The 13,327-nt window shown below is 41.8% G+C and overlaps 1 protein-coding gene across 2 annotated transcripts in view; it reads left to right on the forward strand.

Annotated features, from left to right (window-relative positions):
• notch2 (notch receptor 2) overlaps nucleotides 1-13,327 on the forward strand; it is a 51,826-nt gene that overhangs the window by 25,863 nt on the left and 12,636 nt on the right. For both annotated transcript variants that reach the window (XM_038716138.1, XM_038716139.1), the window contains exons 3-22: nucleotides 578-852; nucleotides 2,024-2,231; nucleotides 2,400-2,533; nucleotides 2,974-3,096; nucleotides 4,092-4,325; nucleotides 4,763-4,918; nucleotides 5,009-5,194; nucleotides 5,642-5,755; nucleotides 5,848-5,961; nucleotides 6,134-6,367; nucleotides 7,510-7,620; nucleotides 7,725-7,917; nucleotides 9,774-9,919; nucleotides 10,063-10,176; nucleotides 10,327-10,446; nucleotides 10,603-10,755; nucleotides 11,095-11,323; nucleotides 11,715-11,916; nucleotides 12,201-12,354; nucleotides 12,625-12,809. In XM_038716138.1, coding sequence (XP_038572066.1) covers nucleotides 578-852; nucleotides 2,024-2,231; nucleotides 2,400-2,533; nucleotides 2,974-3,096; nucleotides 4,092-4,325; nucleotides 4,763-4,918; nucleotides 5,009-5,194; nucleotides 5,642-5,755; nucleotides 5,848-5,961; nucleotides 6,134-6,367; nucleotides 7,510-7,620; nucleotides 7,725-7,917; nucleotides 9,774-9,919; nucleotides 10,063-10,176; nucleotides 10,327-10,446; nucleotides 10,603-10,755; nucleotides 11,095-11,323; nucleotides 11,715-11,916; nucleotides 12,201-12,354; nucleotides 12,625-12,809 — 3,385 coding nt within the window. The remainder of the gene's footprint in view (nucleotides 1-577; nucleotides 853-2,023; nucleotides 2,232-2,399; nucleotides 2,534-2,973; nucleotides 3,097-4,091; nucleotides 4,326-4,762; nucleotides 4,919-5,008; nucleotides 5,195-5,641; nucleotides 5,756-5,847; nucleotides 5,962-6,133; nucleotides 6,368-7,509; nucleotides 7,621-7,724; nucleotides 7,918-9,773; nucleotides 9,920-10,062; nucleotides 10,177-10,326; nucleotides 10,447-10,602; nucleotides 10,756-11,094; nucleotides 11,324-11,714; nucleotides 11,917-12,200; nucleotides 12,355-12,624; nucleotides 12,810-13,327) is intronic.

A 13,327-nucleotide genomic window follows, 5' to 3' on the forward strand; every position in this document is an offset into this window, starting at 1 on the left:
ATATGAATGTGTGTGTGTGCGTGTGTGTGTGTCTTCTGCCAAGCACGAGGCCTTGTACCGTCCATTTACCATATGGTATAAGGTTTGGAGTAATTGAACAATCTCCTTTTTATGCACAACCACATATTTTACTAATACTCCTACTTATGGATGTGGTTCCCCACATTCTGTTATTTAGATCACCATACAGCAATGGCATGACTGTGTGTTAGACAGTAGTGTTTACCTGTGCTGGTTCATTTGTTCTTTGATGTGTGTGTGAACTACAGGACTCTAGCACAGATGTTAATCTCTGCTGTCAATGCTGTTGTCTGATGTGGTGCATAACCTGCACCTGACTGAAACTCACTCTTTTGTTTTGTTTATTTGCTTCTCCATCAAGCAAAACACACACACACACACACACACACACACACACACACACACACACACACACACACACACACACACATATTTGTCTTTTTGAGTAGCTCATCTTTCAGCTGTATTGTCTGTATTGAGGGGTGATGGGGTTTTAAATCCTTGTGTGTGCCTTTGCATGCGCCATCACTGATTTTCTGTTTTTGTGTGTGTCCAGGTGCGCACCGGGATTTTTGGGTGAGTATTGCCACCACAAGGACCCTTGTCAACCTGGCTACTGCCTGAATGGAGGGAACTGCTCTGTGTCCATGTCAGCTGGTGTACCTGTACCAGGCAGCGCCACCTGCACCTGCCCTCTTGGCTACACTGGACAGCACTGTCAGACTCCACAGAACTCCACATGTTACCCCAACAACCCCTGTGCCAACAGAGGGGTCTGCACCCTGCTGTCCCTTGTCAACTACAAGTGCGAGTGTGCAAGAGGATGGACTGGTGAGATACTGAAATCTGACACCTGAACACTAATTTATTTTCAACATCCTGAATGCAAATATAGTTGCTAACAGTAAAGGCTGTTTTAGCTGTTTAGAACGCTTCTCCTGAACAAAATAGTTTTTACATCTCTGTTTCGAAGCAGGTCATCTGAGAAGTCATTACCTCCGCCAAGGTTACGTTTTTGGTTCTGCTTGTTAGTCTGTTTGCAGGCTATCTCAAAACCTTTACAGAGATAGATTAAGTTTAATTAAAAGTTAGGCTATGAGGCAAGGAACAAGTGACTTTTCGGCGTGTAACCAGATCTAGGTACAAATCCAGGAAATTTGAAACTAAAGTTCCCTAATTATGTAACCCTATTTCTTTTCTTGGAATACTGCACTTACTGATGAAATGAACAAATCTCTGACACATATATTCTATTATTGTCGATCAGTGTGTGTATTTAAAGTGATTAATGGATCCAGAAGGTTATTTTCTATTCTTCAGAGTTTTTGTGCCGTGGCACACTGCTTTATTGTTCAGTTTGGTGTCATGTGGTAGCTGCAAATACATTTTTAAGAGAGGGCTAAACAGTGTGCTTTAGAAGAGTGCAAATCTAATTTGTGCTGAAAATGTCACGGGATAAAACACAACATGTGATTCACTAGCAAGGACCATGCCACAACAGTGTGTGATTTAGAGGTACATGCAAATATGTAATGCATGGATTATAAAGGATGGATTGATGCATATAGAGGGGAAGGTTGATGGTGGAAGAAGGATGTCGTCTGATAGGCTTGTCTGAGAGTGTGTACAGCAGACCGGGCAGAGAGACTCAGTGTGGGGGTTCCGTCTCGGACGGTACCTAGATAAGACATGAGAGAGCTGTGCCCTGATTGATTAGGAAGTGATGAGGGGAAACAAGCGGGGCAGGCTGAGTGGAGCGGTATATGTAGCCTTGAGAGGTGATTGGAGGTGTGGTTGAGGAGTGGCCCCATTCCTGTTAACCTAAGTTAACAAATTAACTTCATTATGAAGTGTTAACCACAAATACATAACCGTCATTGCATATTGCTTTTCCACTAGTATCTAGCACACAATGCTCCATAGGTTGATAAACATTGATAAGTGACTTGTAAGGTAGCCTACACACTAATATTCAGCTCTTCTGCTTCCTCTTCATTGCCAGGATCAAAATGTGAGCATGAGGACAGCTGTCTATCTAGTCCCTGCGCCCACGGTGGAATGTGCAGCTCTCTGGCTGGTGGTAGCTATACATGTACCTGTCCTCCTGGCTACACAGGTCCTCGCTGCCTTAATGACACAAATGAATGTGCTGCCACACCCTCTATTTGCCAGAATGAAGGAGTATGCATCAATACCCCTGGCTCCTACAAGTGAGAATCTAGTTTTTAATAACCAAATGTGAAAATGGCACAATCTGGAAGTGTTTTTTAGACTACAGAATGTTTTTATTTTTATGAAACAGTTTGACTTGTTTGTTGTTTGTCTGTCAAGTCTCAATGAAATTAGATGTATAAAATGGGCTCATGTCATTGCTACAGATGTAACTGTGCCTCGGGGTTTACTGGCATACACTGTGAAAGCTCATACATCCCTTGCTCACCTTCACCGTGCCTAAATGGAGGCACCTGCCACCAGAGCTCTGAAACCAGCTACTCGTGCCACTGCCTTCCAGGTAGGAGGATTCAAATTCTGAAATGCCTTGACCTTTGTTATTAATAATGGTGAGAGAGAAGCGGAAAGCAGGACAGCACTAAAGAGAAATGGATATTTTAGAGAAGAAATTTGAACTGGTATTTATCTATAAATGAATGTAGCTTTGAGTTTCTATATTGTTACATTATGTTGTTTGAGGTACAAACAGTCTGATCCTGTTGGCTGAGCTTCATTACACACACTGTACTGTCGGTCTGCTACAGTTAGCAAGTAGGCACAACAAACCCACACAGTTGCTGTTTATATACTTTCATTTATAGGACATTTCATAATACTTATGTACTCAAGAGAATATCATAGTACAACTTATGTATTTGAGTGAAATTTCTTCCCCAATGGACACATAATTAAAACAATAAACAGTTAATAATCAATGGATGTCTCTTTCATTTGTGCCAGGCTTCAACGGGACTAACTGTGAGAACAACATTGATGACTGTCCCGGTCATCAGTGTGCCAATGGAGGAACCTGTATGGATGGCGTCAACACCTACAACTGCCAGTGCCCTCCAGAGTGGACAGGTAAGGGATTTGTGTGTGCAGTGGTTTGTTGATGCGTTCCTGTGACCACTTTTATGCTCAGTGTTTGTCAAATACAGTACAGGGGGTTGTCAGGGGGTTTCCACAGGTGTCTGAAGTGGGTGTGTAGCTGAAGATAACCTAAAACATGTTGAAACAAAGCATTAAAAAGCAGTATTGTCTTTCAGACGCGCTCTTATAGCGGGCGTTCAGACTGTGTTGGTGGGGGTGTTTTTAAGGTATCGGTGAGACATGAAACGGGAATGTGTGCTTGGCCACCGCAGCATTTAGCCGGATGACTTTGTCACTCTGAAAACGGCCATAGGAATATTTATATGCATTATGCTAGAACTTAAAAAATATTTTGTATGCCTGCTGAGTTTAAGACAGATGTGTGTTAATATGTTCTGCAGAAAATACTTTAACATTTAACAATGAAATCCACAGCAGGTTGTTTGTGTCTTTCCCTTTTCATTTTCTAGACTTTCTAGCCATATCACTCTGAAATGGCTTTTCTACTTCTTAAGCCTTTTTTTTTTTTCATTTGAGCAGTCAGGTGGAGTAAATGTTTGTGCTGTGATCAGTGACAATGACTTGCATCCTTTCATGTTGCTGTTCCTACTGTTCTTAGGTACTCTGTCTTCATCCTACACAGGCCTACTTCACACTAGGTGTGTCTCTGCTAACACACTTACTCATGTGCAAGCTTTCCGTTTACAAAGCAAACATGCATACATCAGCTTCCTTGGGCCTGTCTGAGTTTATGTAGCACTAATCCAACCAGGGAAAGCAAAGCCAACGTGATGCTGAAGGGTATTTAAAAATGCCCAGCGTAGATAAATAAACTTCGCATACTGTGTGTAAAAAATTGCTCCTTCTTAATAAAAACTATAATTAATTTCTCTACCAAAAACCCATGAGGATAGACCTACGCTGTACTGGATAGAGTATAAACCTAAAAATGTCCTCTTTGTGTCCACCGCCCTGTCACTCCACAGGTCAGCGCTGTACAGAAGATGTGAACGAGTGTCGTCTGCAGCCAAACACTTGCCAGAATGGAGGGACCTGCAGCAACCTGATTGGCAGCTATGTCTGTGTGTGCGTTAACGGCTGGAGTGGACCCGACTGCTCTGAAAACATCGATGATTGTGCTACAGCTGCATGCAGCCCAGGCTCCACGTGCATCGACCGTGTTGCGTCTTTTGTCTGTCTTTGCCCCCACGGAAAGACAGGTAGGCCAGTAGTAAGAAACCGCATGCAAATATTTTTATAATCGACATATATTGTGATATAAGATAGAAATGTGGTTGAATCTCTGTCATAGTTTAATACTTCCCTTTAGATATTGTATCAAAAAGAGAAACACAAAATTAAAACAGTTGGGGACTACATTCTGTGCAACGAGTCTAATCAGAATTGATGTTTTGCTAAGCAGAAACTACTTTCACTACATTCATTAAAGCTGTGATCCAACAGTCAAATACACCAATTATATCAGAATATACTTGCATTTCACACATGAGGGGTTTGGACTAACTAAATCTCTCCAAATGGGCAAAGCCTGTATTCAAGATTCTCTGGGGACATTTTTGTGTCAGCACAGACAACGTTTTTTTAACTGAACACGTAATTTTCCACTTACTCCCTGTCAACACGGTGTTCTTTTCAGGTTTGCTCTGCCATAGAGATGACGCCTGTATCAGTAACCCCTGTAGAGAGGGCTCTCAGTGTGACACCAACCCCATTAGTGGCATGTTCAACTGTAACTGTCCACCTGGATATGTAGGCAGCACCTGCAACATCGACAGAGACGAATGCAGCATTGGTGAGAAAGACGAAGTTCTAAACACACATAACATGCAATACATCTGACCGGTTCTGCTTTCAATCATGCCTCTTTCCTCTTCATCGTCAGGTACCAACCCTTGCGAGCATGGAGGTCAGTGTGTGAACACGGACGGCTCCTTCACCTGTAACTGTGTTAGGGGTTATGCGGGGCCACGCTGTGAACAAGATGTCAACGAGTGTGCTTCGAACCCCTGCCAGAATGATGGCACATGTCTGGATCGCATTGGGGACTACACCTGCATCTGCATGCCCGGTATATTTCTGGAGAAATTAGATTATACATTTCCTTACATTTTAACACATTTATTGCAGGCAGGAAAAGATGCAGCGGATAACAATTTGGAGTTATTTATAACTAAAAAGCTCTCAGAGAGAGAACTCCACCAAGGCTGCACAATCATCTGAATTATTTTATTCATAGGAAAAAAAAATTTCATGTGAATATGAAGATCGAGAGTGATGGTCACTAATGTTATGAATGCGCCTTCATCTTTAAATCATAAAATGTTGAAAAATGTCCAGTTGCAATTTTTTAAAATTTCTGGATCTACTAAAAACTGGTCTCTTGTTCGTTGACCCTCAGCCTAACTCTGCTGAGCAATTGCCAAGGAATTGGATTAAAAACATGAAGTCTGCAAATTTTGAGAAAAGAAGAAATTATTTGTATTTGTTTGTAACATGTTTCTCTCCATGTGTGCAGGATTTGAGGGGACTCACTGTGAGATTGAGGTGAATGAGTGTCTCAGCTCCCCCTGTCTGAACCAGGGTAAATGCCTGGACCAGGTCAGCCGCTTTATCTGCGAGTGCCCAGCAGGTTGGTAAACATGTCGTTGTGTTTATGTGTTTTTACTGATGGATTTCCATTCCACACATGTGAAATCCTACCTGTTCTGTATCTGTTTTCAGGCTTCAGCGGTGAAATGTGCCACATAGACATAGACGAGTGTTCCAGTACACCCTGTTTAAATGGGGCCAAATGTATCGACCGACCCAACGGATATGATTGTGAATGTGCTGAAGGTAAAACGAAAAATAAGTTTAAGTAAAAGCAACATTCAGTAAAGAGGAAATGGTAGGCTGCATCACATTCAACCCCATGTCCCGTTTGACCCAGAAAATAATAAGAAATAGTCCCTTGATTTATGATGCAGTAGTCTTTGTTATTTTTCTAAGAAGAAATGTCCTCCCCCAGGCTTCACTGGCCTACTTTGTGAGGAGAACATCAATGACTGTGTACCAGAGCCATGCCACCATGGCGCGTGTAAAGATGGCATCGCCACCTTCTCCTGCGAATGCTACCCTGGATACACAGGCTCCATCTGTAATATCCAGATCCAGGAGTGCCACAGCAACCCTTGTCAGAACCGAGGACGCTGTATTGACCTGGTCAATGCCTACCAGTGTAACTGCCCTCCGGGAACCACAGGTAAGTACTTGTACAGATGAACACTTTCTCATCAGTCTCCTGCCTGCTTGACAAGACAGTACTAGTATGAGGGCTGTTTCAGCCATGTTCTCCTCCAGTATAGTATGTGCTGCGACTTCTTTTGCTGGTTGTTAAACAAAACTCAGCTCAGATTGACATCTGGTTGCTGTAGTAACCAGACAGACTGAACTATCAACAAAAAACGAGTGCATAGTTGTAGTTCCTCCGATACTTTGTCACACAACACCTTTTCACTGAAGTATAAATAAGTTCTACATAATCTTATTTGAAATAATCAAAATATAAACCATTCTAAGTAATCCAGATCACATTCATGTGCTTCTGAGTTTTCTCGTGATTGAATCCTGTGGCCCTTAAAAGATTAAGAGTGGTGGTAACAGCTTGAATTAAATATAAATACCCCCATCCCCCACATCTAGAGCTTCCTGTATAGCTTTCGATGTAGTGTAAAGTGTGGAACCCTCAACTTGTGTGTGTGTGTGTGTGTGTGTGTGTGTGGCAGTCACAAGTCTGGGTCGAGTGGTGCTACCCCACGTTGCTCTGTGGATTAGTAGGCTCAGTTCATTACGTTGTACCACCCTGAGGCCTGGTACTGAAGTCTGTATAGTCCTCACTTTACCAAAACTGTTGTCAGATCACCCTGTCAGGTCTCACTTCCCCTCCTCCAACGTACCATGTTCTCTCTCTGTCTAGTTTTCACTTTGTATCTCTCACCCTCTTTCTGTCTGTCATACTTTTCCTCTGTCTTGCTCTCTCCCACTTTAACAGTTGGGCCTCTACTATTATTCCAGTTAGTTCTGTAACTTTGTCATACTCCTAGTCGTAGCAAGCTTGTCTGTATTTTTGTTAACATTTCTCACTTCTTTCTAAAACTCCACTTTCATGGAGTCTTGCTCCCCCTGGTGCTGAACGAGTTAACTTCACATTTTTTAGCACCTGCTCTATAGGTTTCACCGCTAATGCAACTCTTTACTCACTTTAACGAAAAGGGATGTGACGGGGTGTTTTTGGTTTGCTGCTTTTAAATCTCAGCAAACATTATACAGTCAGATATAATGATAAAGCATGTAACCTGACTATACTGTATATATTCTAGTTTGACATTGTATTTTTCAATTCAGGGGTGAACTGTGAGATCAATGAGGATGACTGTGCCAGCAACCCCTGTGAGTACGGAGAGTGCCAGGATGGCATTAATGAGTACAAATGCGTGTGCTCCCCAGGATATACAGGTATATTTTGCTGGCTACCCCAGTAATATGATGAAAAAAATCTACACAATAATAAAGTGGCTGCATTTAAAACAACTAATTCCCTCTGAATTGCTCTCTAATAGGAGTTAAATGTGACGTGGAGATCAACGAGTGTAACTCAAACCCATGTATGAGTGGGGGAACCTGCTTGGACAAGGTCAACGGGTTTCACTGCCTGTGCCCACCCAGCACCCACGGCCCTCTGTGCCTCTCTGGGACGGACCACTGTGCTCTTCAGCCCTGTGTGCACGGAGATTGTGTTGAAAAGCAGCACGGGTACATTAACCTTATACTGCTGCTCTGAAGGTTTATGTTCTAAGATCTGTCTGTCCTTTTCTAATCCAATTTTTGGATTTGTTAAAGAGGTGGTATTATACTCATTTTCAGGTTCAAAATATTAATTAGGGGTTGTACCATTTACATGGTTTAATTTTAAAAAAACACCATATTTTTCTCATCATTGCTGCAGCTCCTCTTTTCACCCTGTGTTGTACGCTCCGCTCTTGAGCTACAGAGTGATGCATCTTACTTGTACAAAATCTTTGTTGGGAGTTGCACATGCGCAGTTCCCAGGTAAGGACTACTAGCCAATCAGAAGCAGAGAAGGGACGGGTCGTAAGAAACAAGGAAGTGTGATCCAAATCAAAGCAGCTTCAGACTGAGACCGTAACCTAGCAGATGGTATAAGTTACTCACAAGTCCACAACCAGACAATATCATTGTTCCACATCAACCATAAACCACCACAAAAATCACCATATTTCAACTCAGTTTTACATAAAAATTGGCCAAACAATTTGAACGTTTGCGCAGTAGCTTTCACATTGGGTGTAACATTAGCATTATAGTTATAACTTTAGCTGTGTTAGCCAAAGTTTACAACAACGTTGTACAGTCTGTGAAGTTACATTGCCGTGTTTATTTTAAATATAATTCACAACCAATAAATAGATAGATAGGATTAGCGGTATGAAAACCTTCCAGCTGTGTTTCCTCTTCCATTGTTGCTGCAGCGGTCTGTGTGACGGCGGGAGCAGAGGGCTCTGTGAGCGGGCGGCTGGCCGGCCTCACACGCTCCTCCTGCGGGTTGGCACAGGCTTCCCCCGCAGACACTTGCGGAGCTCCTCAACTCCGAAAATATTCAAGCACATTTTTGTTCCACCATCATTTCTTGTTAAACTGTCTATATTCGAAATCTACACAGCTGATTCTCAGAGGTGGATTTAGTGATGAAATTCCATATGAAAACTGTAAAATATAAAACTTTCTGTTGCTGGCCTCTGTCTGGTGCACGCAATGATGATGCAGTGAATAGTGTATATTCTCTCTGACCAATCAGCACTCTGTCTGTTTTCATGTTACATTTTAGTATCCCTCAGCTTGTTTGAAACCTCGACGGAGGTGAGGTTATACAAAAAAAAGCACCTGGAAGCAGGTACAACATTTCTACAATGGAAAATCAAACAAAGGCGAGTCGAGCCAAGTTGAGCTGGTACTGTGCAGTGGAAAAGGGGCTTAACTAAAATCAAAGGGCCTCCGCTCAGACTAGCTTGGTTTGAGGGCGTGCCTGACCCCGCTAGCTGCTTGGCGAGCTTTATGATGCGTTTTCATTGTGACGTCACAGTAAAGGAAGTGCGGTTCAGAGCAGTGCTTTCTGTGGGAGACGTGAACTCCCTTTGGACTGGACTTTGGGCTTTTTCACTTTGCAAACCTGTTACATGCACAAAAAAGATATATGACTTAATAAAGGAGAGGGAAAAAACAAAAAGCATAATACCACCTCTTTAACATACACCAGTTATATAGTATTATTGGGAATTTGAAAGACCCATAAAGTAAAGCAACACTTGGGCCAACAGCCGAATCATCATTTCCATGTTTTATTTTAATAGTGCTTCCCTTAATTCAGATGTTGAGCCCCCCCCCCCCCAAGTTAGAAAATTTCTTCCAGCCTGCTTTGCTCTCCGATGTGCCGCTGCATAACATTTAAAACTGCAGTATCAGCACAACTATTTGTATATAATGATACAAGTAATAACTGCTGGAACTGATGCTGGAGTTAGCCCAAAGACGACCTGCTGTTATTATTACTGTGTGGTTCAAATTCGTGTGTGCCTTTCTTTTGTGTAAAGGTACCATTGTGAGTGTGAAGCTGGTTGGGTGGGACAACACTGTGAGCAGGAAAAGGATGAGTGCCAGCCCAGTCCATGCCAAAATGGAGGTATCTGTGTAGACCGACACAATGGATACACCTGTCAGTGCCAATCTGGATTCAGAGGTAATAATAACAATCATATTTTAGTGTATTATATTGTTATATTTCAGCATAGTGTCTTTAAGAACAGTATGATTACTAAATAATAAATAAGTTATACATTTGCATTTTAAAATTTATATTTCAATCACCTCCTCTCTAATTAGGTGTGAACTGTGAGAAAAACATAGATGAATGTGCATCCTGGCCCTGTCTGAACCAAGGCATTTGTATAGATGGAGTCAACAGTTACACCTGCCAGTGTAGTCCGCCATTCACAGGTCCGTGATGTGACATTTCCACAATATCAACATCCACTTGTCAGCATGCAATAGCAGTCTTTGTAGCGGCCACCTGAATATCGTCTTAGAGCTGATTTTCATTCACACTTGTTTTCATCGTTATTCAAAATGTGTGCATTTTCAAAATAGGTAAACACTGTGAGGTGGAACAGGCTCCCTGTGCTTCTCTTCCATGTGAGAAGGGAGGAGTGTGTCGCCCCTCTGCAGATTACACCTCTTTCATCTGTCTATGTCCCGCTGGTTGGCAAGGTACGTGTGGCAAGATATTGCGTTCTTATGTGTGTCTGATTGAGTTTGTGTGGATGTGATAGAGAAACCGTCAGCCTGAGTGCAAAGTCACATCTATTATTGTGTATTACTGCTAATGCTGTTCTAATACTTGTTTGTTTGTTCAAAATTGTTTAGGTACACGCTGCCGTGAAGATGTGAATGAATGCAAAAACAGCCCTTGCAAAAATGGTGGTCAGTGCATAAACAACCAGGGCAGCTACATGTGTAGATGTCAACCTGGATACAGCGGACACAACTGTCAGACAGACATTGACGACTGCTCACCCAGTGAGTTTCGCTTCAACTAATTTAGTCAGCTTATTAGTGGCTGTACACACCCAGTGGATCTCTGCACTTATGACGGCTATGTTTAATAAAAAATTTAACAAAATCTTTATATGATCTGAGATGATAAGAGACATTCCACGCCCCAGTAGAAAGCAGCATAGAGTGAGTAAAATATCTCACACAGAATAAACCTGTTAAACTATGAAAAGGTATTTTTAGCTTAATAATTTCAGATTGCAGGTGGATTGTACATTAATAACTGGGATGAATTGTTTATTTAGTGTCTGCTTTTTATATAAAATGTTTGGCTCCCTTCCCTCTCTCTTGTCCATTCTGCAGACCCATGCCTGAATGGAGGCTCCTGTGTGGACGATGTTGGGAGCTTCTCCTGCGACTGCCGCCCTGGTTTTGAAGGGGAGCGCTGTGAGACTGAGATAGATGAGTGCGCCAGCCAGCCCTGCAGGAACAGTGCCATCTGCCGGGACTACGTCAACAGTTTTGTGTGCGAGTGCCGACCGGGCTTTGATGGAATCCTGTGTGAACACAACATCCTTGAATGTACTGAGAGGTGATCCAAAAAACAAGAGAATTTTTTTCCCATGCTGAAATGTTATGTTCTTCCGCATTGAATTTTTCCTGGATGATTTTTTTATGTATCTCCTCCTCCTAACTACTTAAACAAATGTCCGATTTGGGTAAAAGCAGACGTAAGACTTTTTTAACGTCTTGACTGGTTAAAGAAAAACAAAATATAAATACTGTGTCCAAGGGTATGTGGTGCTGGCAGATTGTTTACTTCATTAAGAGTGGTAGATTTTTTGTATTCTTGTTAAATGTTAATACTTTAATACTTTAATACTTATTTCCTCTTCATTTGTTCGTTTAAAGTATGTCTCAGTACTCTAGACAGAGAGAGATTTTCATTAATCACTACTCTTCTCTTACTCCTTCACCTCCAGCTCCTGTCTGAATAATGGGACATGCGTTGATGAGATCAACTCCTTCTCTTGTCGTTGCCGGCCTGGTTTTTACGGGAGATTCTGTGAGTACGAGCAGAATGAGTGCGACTCTCAGCCCTGTAAGAATGGAGGCATCTGCTCTGATGGCCGGGGCAAGTACAGCTGCGCCTGCCCCGTAGGATACAGTGGACAAAACTGCCAGGTAAAGTGTCTGTGTGTCACTGAAAGTGAACTGAGTGGGTGCACAGCCATCGACCACTATTGCAGCCAATAATTTTTTACAAACTATTGTTATGGGCACTTAGAAAACCAAAGAATTAGAAGAAATGGTCCGCACACACAAAACTGAGTGCTGAAAAAGGCATGACAATTTGACAATTTTCATAAGAAACTTATTTCGGTTAGATGTAACTATCTAACTCAAGAAGGTGGCTGGAACGTTTAAAGCCAACTTTAACTATCTCTCTTTTCTCTTGTTGTACGCAGAACTTTGTAAACCTGTGCAGCCAGGAGCGTTGTCATAATGGTGGCTCCTGCTCTCAGACAGAAAATACCTGGATCTGCCACTGTTCAATGGGATGGATGGGAATTGACTGTAGCGTCCCCAACATGTCCTGCCAGGACTTTGCTGTCAAGCAAGGTGAGGAACTACTTCCTGTTGTGACAACACATTATTTATTATTAGGATAAGACTACAATTAGGATAAGACTAAAATACAGTAATGATGCATTTCTGTTAGATAGAGACTAAGTCAACACAAGAGAAGAGTTGCTTTGTAGCTAAACAAAGTTACCATTTGAAGTTGTTCACTGTAGCCTGACAAAGATCATTTTGTTTCCTGTGCACAGACACAATATGCTCTAATTGTGGATATTCACATTCTTACTTCACTGTACCAAATTACTTTAGGTCTGGAAGTGGAAAAAGTGTGTAAGAACGCCGGGCGGTGTATAAATGTGGAGAATTTCCACAAGTGTCAGTGCCAGCCAGGATACACAGGCAGCTACTGTGAAAAGATGGTCGATGAGTGCGTGCCAAACCCATGTCGCAACGGAGCTACATGCAAGGACTATCAGGGCACATACGAGTGTATAGTAAGTAAATGCTCTGCTGTTTGTGTACTGTATGTGTGTTAGTGGTGTAGGTGTGCATGGTTTGTAAGTTTTAAAGAATTTACATTAATACTTGTGCTGGGCAGTGTTGCGCGCAAAATTGAATAATGAATTCTAAAGTAATGTATTGCACACTTTTAATTTAGATGTACTGCTATATACACAAAAGTGCAATAACATGTGGTTTGCGCACAAATAATGTGCTATTTACCAGCAGTATTCCCTGTACACAGTAGCAATAAAATATTTCTTGTAAATCTCAACTTAAACATTAGAAGAAGAAGTCTTATTTATATAGCGCCTTTCCAGAGCTTTACATGGTACATTTACACATTAACACACAACTTACAATCACATAGAATACATATAGTCACATTTAATCGAAATACATGTTAAAATAGTTTAAATAGTTACATGTTTTTAACTGTGTCTTGAATGTAACCACAGATGAAATATTTCAAAGTGAGAGGGGCAGTGAATTCCATAATTTTGGAGCATTA

Source organism: Micropterus salmoides, unplaced genomic scaffold, assembly GCF_014851395.1.
Source record: "Micropterus salmoides isolate LMB-PRFRI ecotype aquatic unplaced genomic scaffold, ASM1485139v1 Ms_hic_scaffold_13, whole genome shotgun sequence".
Taxonomy (NCBI): Eukaryota; Metazoa; Chordata; class Actinopteri; order Centrarchiformes; family Centrarchidae; genus Micropterus; species Micropterus salmoides.